General features: G+C 33.8%; 1 protein-coding gene across 6 annotated transcripts in view; it reads right to left on the minus strand.

Moving 5' to 3' along the window:
- EPHA7 (EPH receptor A7) overlaps positions 1 to 24,340 on the minus strand; it is a gene marked incomplete at both ends in the record, with an annotated part of 164,171 nt that overhangs the window by 43,013 nt on the left and 96,818 nt on the right. For all 6 annotated transcript variants that reach the window (XM_084285380.1, XM_084285375.1, XM_084285379.1 and 3 more), the window contains one exon: positions 1,143 to 1,267. In XM_084285380.1, the coding sequence (XP_084141506.1) occupies positions 1,143 to 1,267 (125 nt within the window). The remainder of the gene's footprint in view (positions 1 to 1,142; positions 1,268 to 24,340) is intronic.

Genomic DNA, 24,340 nt, shown 5'->3' on the forward strand with positions numbered 1-24,340 from the left:
ATCCGTCCTCCCTCCCTCCCTCCCTCCCTCCCTCCCTCCCTCTTTCTTTCTTTCTTTCTTTCTTTCTTTCTTTCTTTCTTTCTTTCTTTCTTTCTTTCTTTCTTTCTTTCTTTCTTTCTTTCTTTCTTTCTTTCTTTCTTTCTTTCTTTCTTTCTTTCTTTCTTTCTTTCTTTCTTTCTTTCTTTCTTTCTTTCTTTCTTTTTCCTCCCACTATGCTTTATAAAAAATATCAATATGCTATATGCTGCATTAAATTTCCTAGGGAATCTGGAGGAGCCACACTTAGTCTGGGTCCCATGACAAGTTTATAGATGCATAACCTTTCACCTCGTTTTCATCCAGCTTATGGTTGCTTTTCAGGTTTTTGTTTTGTTTTGTTTTGTTGTGTTGTTTTTTTTTTTCTTCTGGAGTACTTCAAAGTTATCACGAATGAAGCCTTAGACACACTGAAAGGAATGGCAAAACTCTAACTGACATCAATAACAGTGCAATTTCACTCGAACAGAAACAGAGATCACCTCATCTACTATTGAAAAGCAGCCCTCAATTCATTACTGTATTGAGAAAAGGAGTGACAAATAAATCTCATGTTCCTGGGACTTTTTTTAAAAAGGACAAATAAGGAATACTTATCAGTTAAAACTGTAGGAAGTTTTCTGGAAGTTTTCAGACATCAAGTCTGAGCTGCTCAACTCACAAAATAATACCAAATGAAGTCAAGAGTTGTATTTGATGTCTCATCTCAAGACTGGAATCACAGTGACACAGAAGGAAATGAAACAAGCCTTAAAGACAATGTAGGAGCAACTTTAAAATGACAAATCTCATGGTAAAATCTCCACAGCCTAACTTAATAACAGGAATACCATGGGAAAAAATAATTAAAAAAAATAAAAATAAAAAAGGCTGATTTTGAGTGGATAATTCACTTCTAGGATACCTAAATACAATATATGGGACATATGATAATAATAATAATTGCAGGGAATCACCAATTATTAAAAGAGAGTGAAATCACTGTGACAGAAAAAAATGGGATAGTTGATAGTATGGCTATGGTTTTAACATTGTTCCACAATTTGGTGAGCCAACACAAGGCAAACAGCACATTGTTGTACATTACAGATAATCTAAGCACTTACTTTCTCATAATACTTGATTTCATATTCAGTAATGACTCCATTGGGATGTTCTGGTTCCTGCCAGGAAAGCTCCACGCTTCTCTGCAGCACTCTCTCTTTCATTACTCCACTAACTTGTGAGGGAGCTGTTTGGACAAGATGTATCAATAAATAATAAGAAAATTTGTTGGATGCCTAAAATCAAATGTCATTACTGATCCACCCCATGCTGAGCCACTTTCATTAAGGTAAAAGAAAGCACCTTTTCATAGCTCACAATTCAAAGCTAATGAATATTCAAACAGGACCCTATTACTGTTCATAAACTTAGAATGGAAATCAAATTAAAGTGCAAACAGCAAAAAAGTGGAATTGTTCAAGTTAGTCCAAAACCCAGATTGATGGGAATAACAATTAGGTAAGTGAATTCTGATTAAGATAACAAAATATATTTTTAGATTGATCTGTGGTAAATTAAGAGTCTAAGTATTCATTGCATATGTTTCAGAAATGATTATGAAAAGAAAAATAATGTGTTAGAAACAAAATTGAATTTTAGGCTGATTTCATGTAGTTACCAGTTCTGTTTAAAAAATAACCTGTTGCATTATCTGATTACATCATTACTCAGTGGTGAAAACAACTTTGTTGAGAGACTAAAACCCCTCTTTTGCATTTGCTCAAACCTTTCCAGGACATTCTGTCTTTAGTATTGAAGTTTCCATCTTTGGTCTTGGTGTTTTGTGGAAGTCTGAGACAATTTAAGAAGCAGGTCTTATGAAATAAAGGGGTCACTCTCTTCCTCCACCTCACTGCACATAGTTACGCATACACACACACATATGCACAATTTCCTAATAAACAACATGCAAGTCGAAACACCATTTGAAATTTGTAAAAAGCAGTGTATAAGCATTATAGAGACATTGTCTCTCACTTAAAAATGGTTAAGAATTAACATAATAAAATGAGTGACTGAAAAAGTAATTTTCCTGATCAGGTTACTTCGTGTTTAGCAAAAAAGAAAGACAGTGGATTTACAGCTGGTAGGTAGTTCCAAAGGAAACCTAACATTACACCTTTCCTCCACATGCTGCATACATGAACATAGCACAGAAATAGTCCTATGAAATTATAGCTCTTTAAAACAAACAAACAAACAAACAAACAAACAGCTATATCAGCTCTATCTATGCAGAGCTTGGTCTTGTTCCTTTTCAGTTTATTTTAAATAATTAAATTATTTTCAAGAGTGTTAACACTGCTCACATAAAAGACAGAAGAGAGGACCCAATTGCACATTCTCTCCCCTCTCCCCCCACACCCCCCTCGAGCCGTGGCATTTAGGCATCTAGGCAAAAGTAAAATGATTATGACATTTATGTGTATAAGAAATAGATGTATTTCACTGTATTTTGAGAGCAGATTCATAGACAGGAAAGTAAAGAAAAATTAGAGATAAATTTATTTATAACTACTATTTTGAAAAAACATACTGAAAATTTAATATTTTTTTTACAGAAAAAAAAAGATCAGCTTTCTTTCAGACCTGCAGACAAAGCTTTCATTAAGTAAAATTATTCCCATTGATTTCATACCAATAAAATTATTTTACAGAACAAGGATATTTCGATGCAACAAGTAGGTGAATTTCACCTTCATTTTCACCATTCATCTCAAAGTCTAATTACATTAATTCCCGTTCTAATATTCTTTAGCACACCCACTTTCCTTAATTTAAAGAATACAGAAATAAAACAATGAGAACACATATCTCTGTTAGCAAAGATAAAACTATAATGATAAAGTAAAAATCTTTAAAGCACAACCAACATGATAATCTTCTAGTAAACTTAAAATTTGATTGTTAACTTCATATTTTAATCATGTTTCTAGCCTTTTGTATTATAACGTATATAGTTATATAGGTTTTAAAATCAAATTTATTTACATTTCATTAAAGACTGCAGGAATCCATGAAAATTAAGGATAGAAGCCATGCATAATTTTCATTATAAACTATTATATCTATTATTCAATATAATCAAAGTTGAGGACCCCTTAATGTAGGCTGCCAAACTGATAAAATCATGAAATTATGCAAACACCATGGGTGATAAAGCATTTCAGAGCCAGGATCTATCTCTTCTTATATTCTCTTTCTAAAAGCTTGGAGTATTTTTACTCTCTAATTAGCTTCTTTTCTTTTTCTTTTCTTTTTCTTTTTCTTTTTCTTTTTCTTTTTCTTTTTCTTTTTCTTTTTCTTTTTCTTTTTCTTTTCCTTTTCCTTTTCTTTTTCTTTTTCTTTTTCTTTTCCTTTTCCTTTTCTTTTTCTTTTTCTTTTTCTTTTTCTTTTTCTTTTTCTTTTTCTTTTTCTTCTTTTTCTTTTTCTTTTTTTCTTTCTCTTTTTTTTTTCTTTTGTAGCTAAGAGTGTGGAATGCAGCAAACTAATTTACTCTGTCTAATTTTCTGCACCATGATTAACTAGTTGTCTTCTTTGTCTAAATGAGCAGCACAGTATTGTGGCTGAATTTCAGAGAGGTCATTATGTTTCATGTATAATGTTATATCTCATCCAGATTAATGTTTTAAAACTGTTAGTTTTACATTTTTAGATATCCAAAAATTTTAATGTTCATACTTCTAATGAAACAATTTTATAGGTCATTGGAAATTGCTCTCAATATTCACTGCCTTTTGTTTTACCTTATTATTATTTTTTCATTCTGTTGGTCATAGCATTCACTTTTTTAAGCATTCAAGCAAAATAAACTCACTTCCTCTGGCATTAGTGAAGTCTGCAGATGTGGGGAAGGAACAGCAATGTGGGGAAGGAGGAACAGAGAAGGGGGAAGATGAAACAGAATAGAGGAAGTGAAATATACTGTACAAGATTCCCACATAACATCCCCACATAGTATACACAAACAGGCATATTCCTTTCTGAAGGGATTTCCATTAAAAAGAAAATCTGAATGATTTATCAGCATTGCAAGCTAATATGCAAAAAGTCATAAATAAATGAGCTTTATTTCCTGGTAATTAATATTCTTTTCCTTCAAGAATGATGAGATTAAGAGGTTTTTGTTCTTTTTTTTTTTTTTTTTTTTTTTTTTTCCTAGCTGAAAGCATTCTGCCATATTTCAATGGTAGAAGAACCCACATAAGGTGGAAGAAAAAGCCCAGCACTGCAGACTCACTGCAGGTCAAAAATGTTGGTAATTTTGACCTAGATATGTCTTTGACCTAGGTATGTCTTTGAAGCTCTGAAAATGATAAGGTTGTGTATAATTCCCATAATGGATGATATTCCTAAAATGCATTAAATTATCTAATCTTATTTTGTGTCCTACTTAGAGCCCTGACATTTGTTCAGGGAAGAAGGGAATAGTCGAATGGGTTGAAGCCAGAGTGTCAAAGTACACCTGGCAAAGTACACCATCCTATTGCCACTGGAAGAAAATCTCTGTAAACTAGAGCAACTGCATAAGCCAATTTATTGATGTTAAATGTACATGTTAAACGTGTTAAGTGTACGTGCTATCTTTATCCTGCCTTTTTGGTTGCATTTCTGTGCTTAATGAAAGCATACAGGTCAGAAGCATTTTATTCTTTTTTTCTATTAAAATCATTTCCTCTGTATACTCTCTGTACCTTTCTTACAGACTGTTTTGCATTTGTATTTTATTTGTTCTTGCTTCCTGATACCTCATTTTAAGCCTTTAGCCCAGGTCTCATTGCCTACCCATGTTAATTAATTAATAATTTATGGTTTTGAAGCAACTATCAGCAAGCTTGAAAATGAGTTAAAGTTTGCAATTCAACCCTAAATACAAACTAAAATTTGCTATTAAATCAGATTAAAAGATAAATCTATAAAAACAGAATTAAAAATACCATTTTTTGTTCCCTTTGCTAGCTAAAATAGTAAGTTAAACACAATTTTTTTTTTTTCTTTTAGTAATTAATTTTTGCTACTGCAACTATAACAAAGTTGTTCATGATGAAGACACTTACAGAATTTGTAGACAACTAAGTATCCAGTCCAGAGTGATTTGAGCATGCATAATCCCTACTGAATCTTTTCAGGTAACAAAGAAGCATCACTTGTCAGGATCATTATTTCCATAATATATTACACCAGGGGATACAGGCTGTTCGAAACACCATTTGCTACCAACTTTCTTTCTGATATACCTCATCTCCTCCTTTACTCCTTCCTGCTGACACAATATCCAATGCATCAAACATACGCAGCCTCTCAGGGCTAACAGGCAGATGTACCTACACATGCTGCATAAGAAAGTACTTCTAGAATGACAGGTTCTCAGCACACTCATTCACCTTTTTAAAATGCTTCAAATATACCATTCAGCAAAAGGAAAAATTGATTTTTCACCAGGTTTCAACATCACAGCCACAGAGAAATATAACTCTGCTGGGCTTTACTGATAAAGCCTTCAAGTTATATAGATTTCAAGCTGGTCATCATTTTATCAAGTTATAGAAGAAGTTAAAACTGAGGTGTCAAAAAGAGCAGGATATTCCAAGGAAATATCCCGTTCCAGGGAGAATATTGTGTCTGGTAGACTGATGTGCTACATTCATACTGCTAAGCCAAGCATATAGTATATTATTATATACCAAATATACATGCATAGAAAATTGCAGTGTTGTTTAGAAGGCATTTTTTTTAGTCCAGAGTTCTGTGAAAATATTTTAACATGATGTTACTCATGCCTTAGCTCTGTCATTAACTATTCTCTGGCTCTCATGCCTAACATTTCTCTTCATTTGAAGTGTACTTTCCAAAAGACAAAGACAGATGCAAAATTATTTTATTTTGCAATTTGTAACTGAAAAAAAAAAAAAAAAAAAAGTACAAAATGCTAAAACAAAGACATATAAACTGAAAAATGAAAACATGAAACTGGACTTACACAGACTTACACATCCAGGAGAAGCTAGGTATTATGTGCTGATTTCTAGCACAAAATCAACTCTAACACTGTTTTCATTAAGTAAAAAAAAAAAAAAAAAAAAAGTTGTCAACAAAAGAAATCTACTTAGCTTTTTCTAGGGATATGGTTTAGTGGGGACTGTTAGTGTTAGGTCAGAGGTTGGACTCGATGATCTTGAGGTCTCTTCCAACCTAGAAATTCTGTGATTCTGTGATTCTTTTCTGAGATTTATTCAACCTCTGCATAATGAATGTGTCTAAGTTTCATCTGGCAGCATGGAGACTTTTCATCTGATACTTTTAAAAAAGTCTCTCTAGAAACAGCATTTCTGAGTTGTTAGTAATTCATGTCTATAAAACAAATTATTAAAAACCCTCAGGAATGAGGGTTTTCAATTCTGCAGAAAGTTTCCCAAATGGAGGTGAGTAAATGCTCCCAGTGCAGAACCAGAGCCCATGTTAATAAATGCAATCAAATCTTCGTTTACATCTCTGGTTTCATGATTTATTATAGAAAGGCTAAAAAGAAAATGGGCTATCAACCTTCCTTAACTATTTTTTCATATATATATATATATATTATTTTATAATAGCAGTTGTGTGCTTATGGCAATCTAAACTTTGTCTTGCTACTGGCTAAAATCAACAGTAACACTCGCTCTCATTTCACGGGACCCCTGTAGTACTTCCTGAAGGTCAAAAATTCTAGCCTTTGACCTCTTTCCTTTTCATATCCCAAAGACGTGTAGCAAGTATTCAAAAGCACTAGCTTTTCACACAGCAGCAATGATATAATTTTTTATATCCCTGTAAAACTGTATCAACACACATTTTACATTACATGAAGCATTAACAACAGTTTCCTGCAATGGAAGGTAGCAGGTAGGGTTGCTTTGAGTATGTGGTCTGAAGGGGACATTGCTAACAGCAGTAAATAATGGCAATACAGAGATATACGCATCTCAATAGTTATAACATAATCAATTATTTCTTTGTAAAATGTCATCACTGTCTCCTTTCTGGGCAGAAATCTTTAAGCAAAAGGGTTGCTTTGCCTGTCCAGCTCTTTTAACTGTGATTGGCACCTGGCTTCTTACAGACAATAAACACAAAATTAACACATGTATATGTATATATGTGTGTGTATAATGAAAACAGTAGCAAAGAATTATACTGTTGTTGGCTCTTCAATGGTTGTTCAGGAAGAGAATACAAAACTCCCTGTACTGTGTTACCATTCCTATACCACTGTTACCCAAATGGCACCCTTCCACACTGCTTTGCTTACTAATTTGCTCCCAAGAGAAGGAGTGTAAATTAAGGCAGAACTTGGCCTCCCACTGAGCTCTGGTTTGTTCTGAGGGGAAATGTATGCATCAGGATTGCCAAAACTACTAGATAAGATCTTAAGATCTGTAAGTGAAGAGATTATACACCTTGAGGAATTACAGCAGTTGTTGTCAAAGGCCTGGGGTTAGCATAGGGCACCACTCTGGGTATTATGCTGGTATGAAGCAATGTGCCTCTGGACATGCCCTGTTATGCTCACTTTTGAGGAGCAATATAGATATCACCTAAAGCAAAACCTTTACAATGGTTTGCAGGTACTGGGCAAATTTTAAGACCTTACTAATTTCTCTTATTCATTTATTCAATTTCCCATAAATATACAAAAAAAATTATGTGAAAGAAAAAATAATATATACATTTCATAGCATTGCACCATGTCAGTGCTATTCAAGCCATGACTAGCCACAGCTGGTCCTTTGAATGCTTGATAAAATTTTCCTACGTGTAATCCCCATGTTTACACTAAGATGTAAAATAATTTTCATATTATTTTTCATGATACACATTCATACATCAGAAAAGAGAATGGTAGCTCTTAAGCTGAACATTATTAAATGGATAAATGGAAATTTATAAGACTTTCTTTTTTGTTAAAGTATATTTCTCTGCCCTCAGTTAAGTCTCCACATGACAAAGAAGCCCATGATAAAAGGTTATTGAGTACCACTGTATTATGCCATTAGTACCCATTGCTTTGGATCAATGACAGCAAAATTCCCCACTGTGTTTATAAGCTACAGTGTTCAAAAAATGACACAAATAAATCAGATATTTTACACTAACAATATCCTACAGAGAAGACATTTTAACTTCCTTTCTGACACGCTTTACTTTCCGGCTCATAAATATAACACAGAGTGCTTACAATTTTCTGTAAGCCATGAACCGAGGCACATGTGGCCCTCTAAGCACCTGGGGATGTCAGGAATATATGGTAGCAGGCAACATACTCAAGTAATACTTGACTGCATTACTCCATTGATTTTTTTCCCATTGCGTTTGTAGTTGAGAAACTCCTAAATTACCTGCTGATTTAAGGAGAGCAACAGAAATACTAAATATCTGAATACTTTTGCAAATCAATTAATAAATAGAAGTCAAAAATGAGAAAAAAGAATAGATTCTGATTTTCCCTAATATTACTAGAAAAGTTCTAAGAAAACTTAAGCTTAAAATATCCAATATGCAGTCATTTAGTAAGTTAATTTACCAATTCATTTTAAATAGTTAGTTTTTGGTAATTCCTTCATCACCCTCAATCCTGCCAGCTGGATCAGTTTTATATACTATCTACTATGGCAAAATCTGGAGGAAAGCAAAAAAAAAAAAAAAAAAAAAAAAAAAAAAAGAAAAGAAAAGAAACTAAATACATAAATAAATACATTAGAAAGATCGGGGCTGACAGTCTGTCTGTCACATATTTTTTTGTTGTTTTTGTGTTGTTGTTGTTGCTTTTTCTGGTCAAAGTCTATGTCTAGACCCATTCTATGAACTCCCCTGTTTCTTTTGCCTGACATTTGGTACAAATATTATTGTCATGTCTGTATCCCATTTCTTCCCAAACTGGCAACTTGGGCATCAATCAGTGCTGAACGGATGCTGAGTTGCGTAACAAGTGACAACATCATCTCCCAAGGTATCCACAACTCTTGCTTTGTGAATACGTTTTGACATGTCAGGCACAAACGTGATTCTTACAAATGTGTTAGACTAGCTAGCAAACCAGCCTTACAAATAACAGAAAGAGGCTTTTGTTCTCATGCAGCATTTGTTTTCCTTTGCAGAAGAAATATTTCTATGTTAATTAGATTTTTCTTTTGTTCTGCCTTTTTGTGTGTGTGTGTGTGTGTGTGTATGATTCATCTTTCATAACTTTTTTTTTTTTTTTTTTTTTTAGCTGAAACATCTGCTACTAGCCTTTCAGTAAATCCTTGACACATAGGTATTACTCTTCATTAAGGAAAACAAAACACTACAAAACTCCAAAAGATAAGGATACTCTTTTCCCTGGTGGACTACTCAGACACATTATGTTTTCCTTCTGTCTCCAGTCATCTCTGCTGGCAAGTGTCAATTACAGACACAGGTTTTAGGGAATGGAAGGATAAAGCACAATTTACAAATCCTTTCCTCTGGAAGCAGACAGGTGTAATGACTGAGACTGTTTGCTGTAATTGAATTTCATGCTGTCATCTATTCAGTCACAAAAATGTCAGCTTCAAGGATGTTGTTCATGAAAAGAAAAAAAAATTACCTTAATAAATTCTTCTTGCTACAGTATAGCTAATATTGTTATCCCAGTTGATTTGTCTAAAAGTAAAAGTTGCATTTGCAGACATAAAATATTATATGAGGTAGTGACTTTGGAGGCCTATGGACCGGTACAATTACGTTTATTTAGCATAGGATGTCCAAGAGACAGTTGAATAAATTCCAGCCCCATAACAAAGAATTTCAAATATTAATGGAAAAGCATATAAATATTCCACAAAGATGTCATCACAAAACAATAATTATCACTGTGCCACAGGTTTGATCAAACTGGTGCTTTCAAAGATATAACTGTTCAGTGGTGAAAAAACGTTGCTCTAGTAACATTCCTAAAGTGTGTGCACAACTTCTGTTTCAGCCTTCCAAATTCATGTGAAATGCATTATAATGGCACTGCTAAGGATGGATGCATTTCTGAGAGCAGCTTGAGTGAGATTCCTCAAAAAAATGGCTTGCAATTTTGTATAGTTATAAACCTGTATTTTTTTTTCCAAACAGTGCTACATCTCTCATATTTTTATATATCCATCTGGGAATCTCTACTTCAGTGATAAACAGTAGAAGTAACAAGCCTGAAGTTAGTGAGTATGCATGGGAGTGAAACTCATGTCTGTGAGAGGAAGGTTAGACACAGCAAACAGTTCATGACTCCCTTGGTCAGGGCTTGTCAAAGACGCAGTCTCACTGATGAAAGCGGGGTCACTACTGTGGAGAACTACCACTGACGTAAACACAATATTCAACATTTCTCTAAAAGTATAAAAAATTTCAACATTTCAACAACTGAGGAAACAATGAACATTTAAAACAATGTTGAAATTAGCATCATGTAAAAGCAGAAGGAAAATCCATTATCTCATAGGAAAAATATTTTGTAAAGTGAAGCTAGCTGAAGCTTGCTAGATCTTTATATATAACATAAATTAACACCTACCTATTAAACAGTAGAATTACTATAGAGATAATGCACACATTTAAATGCACACACATTAAAAATAAAATGCACAAAACTTTGGTTCCTTTAGATTCTTGTCTTTTTTTTTTTTTTTTGCCCAAGAAATAATATTAAAAAATGTAACAGGAACAAAGCACTTGTAGGACTTGTGTAACTGTATTTATATGATAAATTGTCACAATTCTAAAACAATTGTATCCCTACTATCTACTGCACAAAAAGCACATTCAAAATATTATTTCCAGAAGACCTTTGGGTAGATGTTGGTTCCTAATTCCCCTTCTTTTTTCTTTTTTTTTTTTTAAACAAAATAAACAAACAAAAACAAAACAAAACAAAAAATCACAGAATCTCAGCATTGAAGGGATCACATATCCTTCATTGGATGGGACCCATGAGGATCACCGGGTCCTACTCCTGGCTTCACACAGGACAAACACCAGAAACACTTTTGATTTTGTTGTTGTTGTTGTTTAATTTTGTTATTTGAGAACATATTATGGTTCAACATGTCTCTGGCTTCTGCTCACTTGAAAACCTTGCACAGAGACAAAGACTTGTCTGATGTAGGAATAAATTAAATTGGAAATACATCAATCATTTAAATTAAAGAATTTACTATGTGGTTTTAAAAGCTGTACAGAATCATAATCTTTTTACAGACTTTCTAGTGGCTTCATTTCTCTGAATGTTAGGAGACTCTAAGGGGAACCCAAGTTCTTTATCCAAAGGTTAACTTCTTGGAAAGTTAGATTAAGAAAATGTCAATTGCGCAAATTATAAGCCCATTTAGTTTTCTGATTAGTTCTACTTCTAGACCAGCATTTAGGGCTTGATTCTGACCCCTCATCAATTATATTTTAGTTCAGCTACATTGATTTTAGCTAAGTTATCCTTGCTTTATACCAATGGAAATAAGATCAGAATCAGGTCCTAAGGGTAAAGTAATTAAAAATTTAATTATCACAACTGATCATCTAGCATTGCTACACAATTAATTGGTTTTATTTTATTTTTTTAACAAAAAGATTTTGGATTTCTTTGCCAATTTCACAGATAGGTTTTTTACTTTTTTATTTCAGAAATAGTTCTGGATGGGATCCAGACAATTTAACTTAGACAACTTGGTGCACCTACCCTTCAGGCAGCTACAGCTCTCGTAGATTAAGTGCTTAAATTCTCTAAATAGTTTCACTCCCTGTGACAGAGTGGTAAGTGTGTTAGAGAGATCCAGAATAGATCCTGACTGTTTAAACTGAGACCCATAAATTTGACATCTTCATTTTAAGACCTGGGAAGAACTTATTCCATTGTATACACAGCGAATATAGGCACTGATTTTAGGAGAAACTGATTATCTGGCACACCAAGTAAACATGACGCCTAACACATAAATATTTTTTTATGAGAGGTGGACTCTTTCTTTTTCACACACCATCTTTTTACTCTTATTTACTCTTTTTTACTCAACATTTACTCTTATTCCTTGCAAACTTAAAGAGGATTCCTTGATCCTTAAATCTTCTGAAGGAAATTAGTCCAGGGTCTACTCTGACTGACCTCTCATGCAAATCTAGCAAGATCCATCTTTCTGCATGCAACAGTGTAAGTTTAACTCTCAGTGAGCTTTAGGTAGTTCAGCAAGCTGCTGGTTAAATACCATAGCTACTCATTTAACTGAAACTTCAGAACTGTAGGCAATGAATTTAAAGCTGAAAAGATTAAAGCATGAAGCAACATTGGAAGGAGGAGATATGGGGATACGCAAACTAGCTAACTCAGGGTTTGATTCTCTTTCAGTTTTTAATGGTGTGATTGCTGTGAATTACCGGAATTTTAATCAATATCCAGGGTGAAAAAGTTGAAAATGGAGATTTTTGTAGTAACAGAAGGCCATGTACAATTTTAGACGTGTTAAAGTTAAAAAAAAAAAAAAAAAAAAAAAAGAGAGAGAGAGAGAAAGTTCATTCTATTAAATTACAGAATTACTCAGTACATTGGCCAAATAAGCAAAAGTGTATAAATAATCCTTGAACAGTTTATTGCAGTTTTATTTATCCCAAATAACAGAACTGACTCAGAAATGACATGCCATTCCATCACTCGCAGTGAAGATATAAAAAGAGAACAGGGTTGGTCTGTCTCTCACACTTTATATAGTATGTGCTGTCCTGTTAAATAAAAGTATGGAAAAATAGTGTTTACATATCTTACGAGTCTTTCAAGGTCGTAAAGGATACAAAAAAAAATAAAAATGTAAGACTGGAATGACACAAGAGAAATGAAACTTGAGTCATATCCACAGCACTATAATGTGTTTAAAAAACAAAAAAAAAAACAAAAAAAAACAAAACACTATTTTCCTACACAGAGTGCGTAGATCATTTTTCAATTACTGTTTTTCTATGAAAGAGGCTCCAACTCTGCAGTAGAAAATTATTGCTACCTACTGGTAACTATACTGAAAAAATTGCATTCACCACCAACATCAAAAGACTAAAATTTAGTGATTCTAAGGCATATCACCAGTAGAGCTATTTACATGAATGAGAATATCATAAAATATAGTTTATATTTAAACTAGCTAGAGACCACTGTGTTAATACCAGAACATGCAAAACAGAATCTAAAGGTTACATGGTATCTAGACAGCATCAGAAATAGGCCTATATTCTCTTAATATTAGTCTATTGCCTTATTCACTTGAACATGTTCCAGTGTAATTATTTATTCTCATGAGTGTATTATAATACATGCATTAAAATAGATATACATCAGTATCAGGAACATCTATAGCTTGTTTCTTTAATGTATATGGTCTCAGCATTGTTTACAGTATGAAATGAAAAAAAAATATATCAGTATGGGAATTTTGCATGATAATAAATACATAATATATATAAATACATGCATATATATAATATATATACTGAATGTTCATTACTTTCTCTTAACTGTGTATATAAAAACCCTGCCTTAGAAAATAGCTATGCTAAAATTCTTAGAAACTGCTCTCTTGATCAATCTATTACCCAGGTTACTTACTAATCAAAGCTGTATTGCACAGACACTTGGGTATAATAATAAATATTAATAAAAAGTATATATATGTATGTTCTGATTGACCAACAGTAATTGAATTAGTCATAATATAAGGCTGACAATTATAAGGGCATGTCTTATTTTAAATTGGAACTTGATGAGTTTTTCTTTCTTCAATCTTGGAATTTCTGTAATCCAAACTACGTTAAAGGTTTATGAGATACACATGGCCCCTTTTTAACAACATTTGTATCCTACAAGAACCAGTCAGAAATTCATCCATGCACTGCATGTACAGATTAAATAGGATAGAAATGTTTTCTTGCACAGCTAGAAACAGTTTTTCACATGTTTTCTTGCACAGCTAGTCTAGCCAGATGACATATTCTAGTGTCACACTTCTCTTTTTTTTTTTTTTTTAGCCCTGTTGTAAGCTGCTGGCAAAAGAATTTAAAGAAAATAAAAATAAATGAGATCATCCATGTGGTATTTTAAAATACTTAGAATATGTTAATATACATATTTAGTAGCAAAGGAAAGAAGAAAGGGAGGAAGGGAGGAAGGAAGAAAAGAGAAACAAAAACCAAGTCTGTGGAATATTGCACAATATGGATTCAATTAGTGTGAAATTCTCATATTTGCTCCTTTACGTTAGTTTTCATGAAACAAGAAGGATGACAGAAAAGGAAAGGGAAGGAAATAAAAGGGAGGGAGGGAGGAATGTATGTTTTTGCAACCAGTGTTTCTGAGAATTCAGATGCTGGAATCTGCCTCGTTGGCTTTAACATGAAGAACACATAGTCTAGAAAATAATCCTTCCCAGTTCCTGACTGCACATGCAGTGCCATGACTGGTTTTGAGTAGAGGCTTTGTACTACAAGAAGTTAGGAATGTAAGCAGTTGTCTAGAGTTTTAAGGAGCTTAACTGTTGGGAGAAAAAACAACAACTACAAAACATTTTAATGATTTCTCAATTGCAGAGCTGGTTAAGCTGTCTGCATAGATACAAACAATGACAATAAGTATGCTAGACTGAAGAAATTCTCCTTACTGATGGAATATCAATGTTTATCAGAGGAACTTTATCTTGTTCTTAGCAAGTTGAATCATGCAAAAACAAGATCAATAAGGAAGGATGTCTTTAAAGCTCAGTTGTTGCATAACGGAAATTACTTTGAAGAGCTGGCTGTATGTTCATGGGGAGTTAGCAAACTGTCCCTGCGGGCGCTGGTGACATTAGGCAGTTCAAAATACAGTATTTCACTTGAAGCATATTTGACTCATTCTATTGACATAAACATCACGTTTAGCATTAACTGCTTTTACAACCTGCTTTATAAATATATTTTGCTTCCTTTTGCATTGTCTGTCTTCTCCTTTCTTTTGTTGCAAATATTTTTGGTTATCATTTTTGCTTCTGACAGTTTGATGGTTATTATTAAGAGATAGCAGGTGTTCTTTAGTTCTTTTCAGCGAATCATTTAGGTACCTAAAGCATTCAACACATTAATGGGTGACTAATTTTTAACTGTACACTTAAAAGAAAAAAAGCCCATAGACAGAAAATATATATAAAAAAAAAAAAAAAAAAAAAACAAACAGCTACAAAGACAGTGCATTTCTTTTTTTTTTGTTTGTTTGTTTGTTTGTTTGTTTTTGTTTGTTTGTTTGTTTGTTTTGTTGTATTTGTAGTATTGTTTTCAAGCAGGAATGAATAGTCTAATCACTGGCACTTTATAACATGGCACAGCAACACTCATGTCAAAATAAATGGAACACACTATGCTCTTAATTAGGCTATTAATCAGCAGAGTGAAAGGTAGATCAACCACCCAGCATTTGCTCCAAATACAGATTGTCAGATTGTCACTGGTTATCCAGGTAACAGCAGGTTTGCAGGAATGATTATTTTTGCTTAATCAGCACAATTTGCACTAGTCATTACAGGCCTGAAAGTAAATTTCTATTCTTTCGTCTCCACAGCAAGATCCCTTTTCCAGAAACTATGAATTTGGAAGAGAATCATTTCACTTGAGAACCACATTTATAAGTTTGTGGTTCAAAAATATCCACTGGTCTGTACCAGCTTTTTTTGAACAGAGTCACTCAATGGAGGTTGGAGGTTGAGAAGAAACTTTTTCATGGTGAGGGTGACAGAACACTGGAACAGGCTGCCCAGAGAGGTTGTATAATCTTCTCTGGAGACATTCAAAATCCACCTGGACACGTTCCTGTGTGACCTGATCTATGTGTTCCTGCTCTGGCAGGGGGATTGGACTTGATGATCTTTCAAGGTCCCTTCTAATCTCTAACATTCTGTGATCCTGTGATATGCACAATCACCTCTTTCTCTTTGCAAGATAAAACAGACAGGAGGAAGAAAGGTCAGCCTTCATCCTATATGCCTGTTATCTTATTATTTCTTCGCTGTGAATTCAATGCTTGATAAGTCTGATCTGATTTTCTTATCTATAGACTTTCTGTCTTCATTCCTCCTTCCCTTGTTTTGTCTGTATTAAAAGTAAAAAGTGTTTCTAGCATTGACTCAACTATCATTCATGTTATATTTCATGCATCTAGATCATAATGAACTCAAAGATATTATTTTTTTTTAAGTTTTGGACATTGAATAACAAAAAGGTAGAGTTTAATGAAACATCAAATTCCACAGATTTTGAAATATTAAAAATGGAGAAATATTTTGTGTCTCTACTAGAGAAGAACCAAAAAGAAAGAAAAAGATAAACATAATACAGCAAAATTAGTGGTATTACAAGGAAGGCTATATACATGTATTTAGCCACTTGAAGAATGAGTACGAGAGGTGACCCAAAGTTAAATATGGTTTAGAGTGGCCTTAGGAAATTACACTTCCAGGTCTCCTCTGCTATTACTACAGAAAACTTTTACTTAACTGTAATTTAAGTGAACTTGAACAATTTAAACTTTTACCCCATTAAGAAGACTTTTCTATGTGATCTTTGCCCATAGCAGCTGAAAAAGAGGATGAAAAGGAATATAAGTAAAACAGGGATATACTGGTGCTGAATATTTTGATAAAGAGATTGCTACAATTGAACAGAAATTGAGCCCTTTTTGTTATCCCATGGTTTGCTTTCATACCTTTAACATTAAATGGTAAATTAATTTTGAAACAATAAACAAAACACAGTACAGTTTCAGCACCATGACCTAAATCCTGCCAGTAATGTGATCTACACTACTGCTTGTATCCCCAAGAAGGAATGGAAGGGAGGTGGTGTGTACCACTGGACTGGAGCCCCAGAGCAGAATGCTGCCAAGAGCTGGGAAACCAAATTATGTCTTTTAAAGACTGGAATCATCCACCTTCAGGTTAAATCACAGATCTGAAAAAAAAATAAAATAAAATAGGTATATAGATATATTAACTTCTGTCCATATTGAATACCTGACTCTTTTGACGTAGTATTTAAATACAGTTTCCTTCTAAATAATACATAAATGACTTTTTTTTCCACTTTTTTTTTTTCCCTAAATCCTAAAAGATTTGTTTTTCAAGTTAGTTCTTTTGAAATTGCCATCTCCAACAATGGTTTATTTAATGTACCCTGTAAAATTATTTCTCTCTTAAGGCTTATTTGTTTATTTCCACCTTTTTCCAGGCCTATTTCCACATTTCTTTTTATTTTTCTAGGTTTATTTTTCTTTTTGCATTATTTCAAAACACTGAGGTAAACAAAATCTCATGTATGTACCCATCAGGACATGTTTTTTTAACTGAAACTCTCTGCACAATGGAAGTTAGGCTATGGGCTTTAATTCAAGATACATCACCTCACAATGTTTTTATTTGGTTGGTTTATTTATTCTGTGGCCTGATTCACTGGAACATTAGCCATGAATAGAAGCTAATGCACCTGCTTTCTTTTAATGGCTCACCAGAGCAAAAAAAATCAGTAATAAAAATGACTTGTGCATTAATGACAAAAAACAAACAAACAAACAAAAGTGTTAAATTGATGACCCTGCAATTATCACATCTTTATTGAGGCAAAAACAGCATATTTATAAATGCTGCTGGATGTTTATTTTGCCAGGATATTTATTTTTGGCAATTAAAGAATCTTTGTGCCTTGAGAGGATACTATTCTGTCTTGAGCTAGATACAGATCTCTGATTTCCCAAGAACATTCAAATGCTCTTGGGAAAACACCATAGCTTTCAATTTCTGCGTTCTTCTATTTATGGAAAAAAATTGAACTAACTTTGCTGGAATAATTATCATTCCCAAAGCCAACAAAAATCAAAATCACTAAACCAACAAGCATACAAAATCTAACAAAGTGGTGTTGATAATAAAATAAATCACTATATTATGGTTCTGTAGCAAAAAAAAAAAAAAAAAAAAAAAAAAAAAAAGTAATATGCTCACCTGACCGCAAGCCCACCAAGCTTTGCAGTACAGTTTTTACATTAACCAGGGTCTACCATAGCAAGTGTTTTATGTATGTATTGATGTATTGCATATGTAAGCATGCATATGTAAGCATGTATTTTAAACAGTTTTTTTTATTTAGTTATTTTTTCATTTTAATGTTTTTTCATTAAACTTTTTTCATTAAATTTTCATTTTCATTAATGTTTTTTCATTTTTTCATTTCAATGTTTTTGCATTTAAAGATTTACATTTGCTCAGTCAAAATTCCATTTAAATTATGCATTGTTTATTGACATTTATCACTGTGTTCTGTGAAACACTACTTTTGAAGCATGTTGGTTAAAAACGTGCAAGTAGCAAGAAAACTCAGTACTAACAGAAATACAGTTTTGTTAGATGATGAATATTTCTATCTAAAATGGAGATGAGAAACTGAAGTACCATAATCATCAGCAGCTGCAGGCTGCCAGAATTCCTCATTTTCTAGCAGTAACTCCAGATCAGAAAATATAGAATCATAGAATCATTAAGGTTGGAAAAGACCTTCATGATCATCTGGTCCAACCATCCCCTTACCACCAATATCAGCCACTAAACCATGTCCCTAAGCGTCAGGTCCAAACTTTCCTTAAACATCCCCAGGGATGGTGACTCCATCACCACCCTGGGCAACCCATTCCAATGCCTAACCACTCTTTCTGAGAAAAAAAATATCCTAATTTCCAACCTAAACCTCCCCTGATGTAACTTGAGGCCATTCCCTCTTGTCCTACTGCTAGTAACCTGTGAGAGGAACAATCCCAGTTCTCTCAGTTTTAATCCTTTTCCATTTTCCTTTTGCTGGGTCTGTCTGGGATGGCTAACTTTCCCTGCAGCAGCCCATACAGTGCTGTGCTCTGCACTTGTACCTAGAACAGCTATATACATAGCACACCAGTGTTGTGTCTGTTGCTGCACAATACTGGCATCACATCAGGACTCTCTCCAAGCCCCCAGCAGGCAGGGGGTGGGCAAGTGATGGGAAGGGGACATCACCAGGGCAGCTGACCTAAACCGACCAAAAAGATATTCCATGCCATATGATGCACTCATATGGCATAGTCACACTCAGCAATAAAATGTGGGAAAGAGTAAGGAGAAGGGGGGCTCGCTTTGTGTCTGTCCTCCTGAACAACTGCTACAGGTATTGAGGCCTTGCTTCCCAGGATGTGGCTGAACATTGCTCATTGATGGGAAGTAGAGAGTAACTGCTTTTCTCTCTCTGTGCTTCTGTGTGGCCTTTGTTTTTGTTTGTTTGTTTGTTTGTTTTTCCTTCTCCCTTTTCCCTTTAATTAAATCATCCTTATCTCAAACCTTGAGCTTTTTCTGTCATATTTTCTGCCCCTTTCTCTTTGAGGAGGGGGAGTGAGAGAGAGGCCATGGTGGAACTCGGCTGCCCACCCAACTAAAACCACCACAGGCCTTATTTAGAAAGTGTATGTAACCCAGCTTACCCAGATGTATTATATTTAATATAACATAGAATACATAAAACACTACAGATAGTGCATAATATAACTGTAAAATACAGGAATGAATAACCAAGCAACAACTGCATTGACAAAAATCTCTATTCATGATTTATGTGCTAAATGTTTTGGTTTTAGCCTCCTGCAAAAAGCAAAAGCAGGAAGACCATTCAATTAAAATCAACAAATATTTGTTTTCAGCAAAGTTCTCACTGTCATAAGAATATTTCCCTGGCAATTATTTATATTATTTTAATATTAAATTGGTTTCTAATATTAGAAATGTTTCTTAAAAAAAAAAAAAGACAAGTAAAATCAAAAACGTCATAGAAAATAACTAGTATAATGACTTGTTTAGAAAGCACAAATATATTTCTCTGTTTTTTACTGTAAGGTTTTAACCTCAAGTCTGGGTGAATGTATACATCATCAGTCTTCAGCTAAATTATATCTTAATTACTTTAGATCACGAAAATATACTGGATTAGACTTTTCCAAGTCCCCAAAATTTCACTTAGTACACATAACAAATTTACCTCAAATAAACTTGCAGTTACCCAAACAACTTTTGACTGCTTTTCTCAATCTAAATATAAAAAGCTGTGTAATGCTTTTCCTGCCATGCCTAACAAGAAAATAAATAAATAAATAAGTCTATGTAAGAGTTTTAGGAAAGAAGACATGAGAAATGTGTGTTGAACCAGCAGATGAAGATTTTAATCTAAAATGGTGGAAAGAAATTTGAAGAATCTATATTGTTTCCCAGACAGAACTGCTGTAAATTGTCATAATAAATGAGCACGTCCTAATTACTCAGGAAGTTCCAGACATTAGAATCATAAAGCTGTCCTTCAGACTAACAGCATTCTTCTGCTTCACCAGGCAGTAGGTTAGAATAAGTGGTAAACACAGCATTAGCATTTCACCTTGTCCTTGACAAAGTATGCCATTGTCATTTAGGGTAAAAGCTTTTTGGGTTAGAGGATGCATTTTTGTATGTGTATCTAATGACTACTATAGTCAGACAGCAGTCTGATGGAAGCCTTTCAACACTACTCTGAAAAAAAAAAAAAAAAAAAGATAAAAAATCAATAGGTAAAATACTGATAATGACACCGTCTTTCAGATAGTTTCATAGTGATGTTTTATATATCCCTGCAGATGAGAGATTAATTTAAGCATTCCAAAAATAAGGTGAAAAATCCACCGTGCGTAACATGGATTTAATAATAGCAAAAAATAAGGGAATAATATTTTCCCTTGCTTTATTCTTCACTCCTTGCCATTCTCTTCCTTTACCAGAAATTGCTGTGTGAGACAAGATAGGCTGTCTCTATTTCCATCTTGGTTAGCAAGACTCATTCTTGAAGAAAAGTCATAAAGCAGATTACTGAAATCATGACTAATATTCAGTATAACAGGTCTTATCACAGATTTTGAGGCAAAAATTCCTCGAAAAATAAGCCAGGAGAAGGTGGCTCACAGGCAGGAAAGGCATAGAAATATCTGGAAAAATACGAAAATCAAGCAGCAAGTGGGATAAATGATTATATCGAGTGAGTTCCAATAAGTGTATTCTTTCTAAAACTGTGTACAAGTATACCACTAGAATTTGTAGTTAATTTCTTTGAACTTTTATAATATACTAACAGAATTCTCTTTCTTATTTACCATTCATAATCAATGTCAGTGGTATATCCAGACAGTGATATTTATTACCAGTAATGCATGATGTTGTGAATGTCCCATCCCATCCCTGGAAGTGTTCAAGGCCAAGTTGGATGGGGGCTTGGCCAACCTGATCTAATGGGTGGCATGCCACCTTATGGCAGTGGAGTTGGAACCTGGTGACCTTTAAGGTCCTTTTCAGCCCAAGCCATTCTATGTTTCTGTGATAACGCCAATACCAATGGAATGAGTAATTTGATATTACAATAATGATTGTTCCTGAAATGGGTTTAAATAGTATAAACAATATAAAGGACATGGTAACATACATGCAATATTTAAAAGTTATTGTTATTTTGGTTGCCATAATTCATCAACACTTATTTTCATAAACATCTACATGATGATGAATAACATACCTTCATAAAACGTGCATGAATGATCTGTACTGTCCAAAGATATGTGATTATGCCAGATCAAAACTGAATTTCATCAGAATATTAAAAAGAAAAAAAACAACAACTAATAATCAGTAATAATTTCCTTGCTAAAATATCAATTGCTGTAAGCGTGCTGCAAGTATGGTTCAAACAAGTATGCATATGTAAGTCATTAAAAAAAATCTACCCTTTCACTATTCGCATAATACTAATGATTTTATTTTGAAAGTCCAACTTTCTTCTTTCACAAACTACTATGCAAAAAGACAGATATCCCATCAGTCTGAAAAATTTTAGCCAAAAATGTAAGAGCTGGAACGTAAATGCTTAAGAAACTGTAAGTACTGCTATTGACCTTACTTTATCTTGGATATCTGTACACACATCTAGGGTAGATTTATCATGAAATTAAATGTTTAAGGCAGCTCTAGCTTCATAAAATCAGATTTTCTGGGAGATACTTGGCATTGATCTGGCAGCAACAAGTGATTTAAACCTTTGTCATGTGAAGATATGCATCTCTATGGTCTAATTAATTGTAAATACATCTATTGGGCACAGAAATAAATAATAAATAATAACAACAACAACAACAACAACTTTTTTCTTAGTACATAAAGCGTAGAAAAAGAAGTCTTACCACAGTTTTGAGAGAACTATTCAAAATAAATTCAAATTGTCATTAACTGGATCTAGTCATACTTGATGATAAGTCAAGTGTATGTAAAACGACAAAACATGATGTAAATCAAAAATAGAAATGATAGTGGTTGTTAGCTAATGAGCTTTACTTGCTAATCTGTAGGGCTGGTGAAAGGAGAGGTATTTTAGATCAAACAGAAGTCCACCATATGGTACAAGGCAAGATGCATAATGATTAACCCTTAACAAGGGAAGCACTGCACGCTATCAGCTTCTGAATTCTCTTTACATTAGCTAAATTTCAAATGCTGGCATAGTTTTAAACAAAGAAAAATCTTCAAGTGTTCCAGCAGTATACCTAAGAAGTACTGTGGCTCTGTCACCTCTCTGTGGATCAGTATCTCCCTCTCTCCTTCTAGGCTTTGAGGCTAGGGCAAAAGATTTTAGGTATGCACTTAGACTAGAAAGCAGTTGTTTCACAGGAACCTAGAGGAGTTAAAATGCTTTCTTGTACTCTCTAGATGTTGTCCAGAGGTATATACCATTGGGAAAACAAAAACAAATATATATATAAATATATATATATATTTTATATATAATGCATACATATACAAACACATTATTATCTCCTTACTTTATTTAGACACTTCAAATATGATAAATGTTCAGCATTTCTCTGAGCTTCCATACTAGCAAGACAGTAAGAGAAGGAAATCTGTGTTAGGATATCAAAATTAATATAACTGAAGTAACATTAAATGTATAAATTATGTTTTACATACCATGTCTACTGCCAGACTACTAGTGCAAATGAAATGACATGGTAGTCAACTCAAACAAACACTGTACACTCTACTGCTATAAAAAGATAATATAGCTTTCTGGTATCTCACTAATTTTTTGTTATCTACAATCAGTGATATGCATTCTGGAAAGCAAATTTATGCAAATTTTGATATATGGGAAGGAGAACATTTTTTTCGAAGAGGCTGAAGATCCTTTGTATTCATATGGGAATGCTGAAAGCCTTTTCTTAGCTCTTAAATTTTAGCATTTTTCCTTATAAAAATGGAAGACGATTTTTTATTATGGGTGGGGGGTAGGATCTCATTTCAGACAGTATAAATAGGTAATGAAAATAAGGGAGAGAGAAGCTCTCTAAAGATATTGTTTTAAAGAAGAGATGAGAAAACAAGATTGAAGGAACAAAGAAAGTTGAAGGGGTGCAAGTATACAATATATTCTTTATACTCCATGAAGTGATCACTGTTTTGAAGCTTTTGAGGCTTAATCACTAATGAGTGATGTGCCATATGATAACTCAAAGCTTCATCTCAGGATCTAGCCGCTCCAAACCTTTACTGCTCCTGAAAACTAAAGAACTACAACTTATTTGTCAGAGGCTCACTGTATGGAGCTCACATACACTCCATCACCTGCTCTGGCAAGTGTGAGAGCTTTGAATAAAACCAAAGAAAGACTTATGCAAGCACTGCCCTTTATTAGCAGAAAGCTTTAGAAAGAAAAATATGATTTCTATTACATCTCCAAACTAAATCAAAATGATTCCACTTTTTTGAAGCTGAAGGAAAAAAAAAAGGGGGGGGGGGAGGGGGCAGAAAGAGGAAGGGTGGATTGGAAAATGGAGTTAAGAGAAGAGGAAGCAGCAAAGCTTATAGCTGGGAATGCAGGTCAGCAGATTAATATAGCCCAAATTGCAATACATACAGGATGTGATCTGCTCCAACCTCAACAATGAAATCAGTTTGCATGCTACTTTTTAAATCATTCAGTCATTCTTTAACAAGATGAACGTCTGGCAAGATTCTTTACCTCCCTGCCTCCTGGAAGAGATTACATTTTGAAAAGCTCTAATTTCCGAGAGTCTTCAATATGCTAAAATGTGGGCTGCTCCAAAAAGCAGCTTTAGCTCCATATTTCAACAAACGAAGTGAGAGTGAAT

The sequence above is a fragment of the Netta rufina genome (assembly GCF_964035555.1).
Source record: "Netta rufina genome assembly, chromosome: 3".
Taxonomy (NCBI): Eukaryota; Metazoa; Chordata; class Aves; order Anseriformes; family Anatidae; genus Netta; species Netta rufina.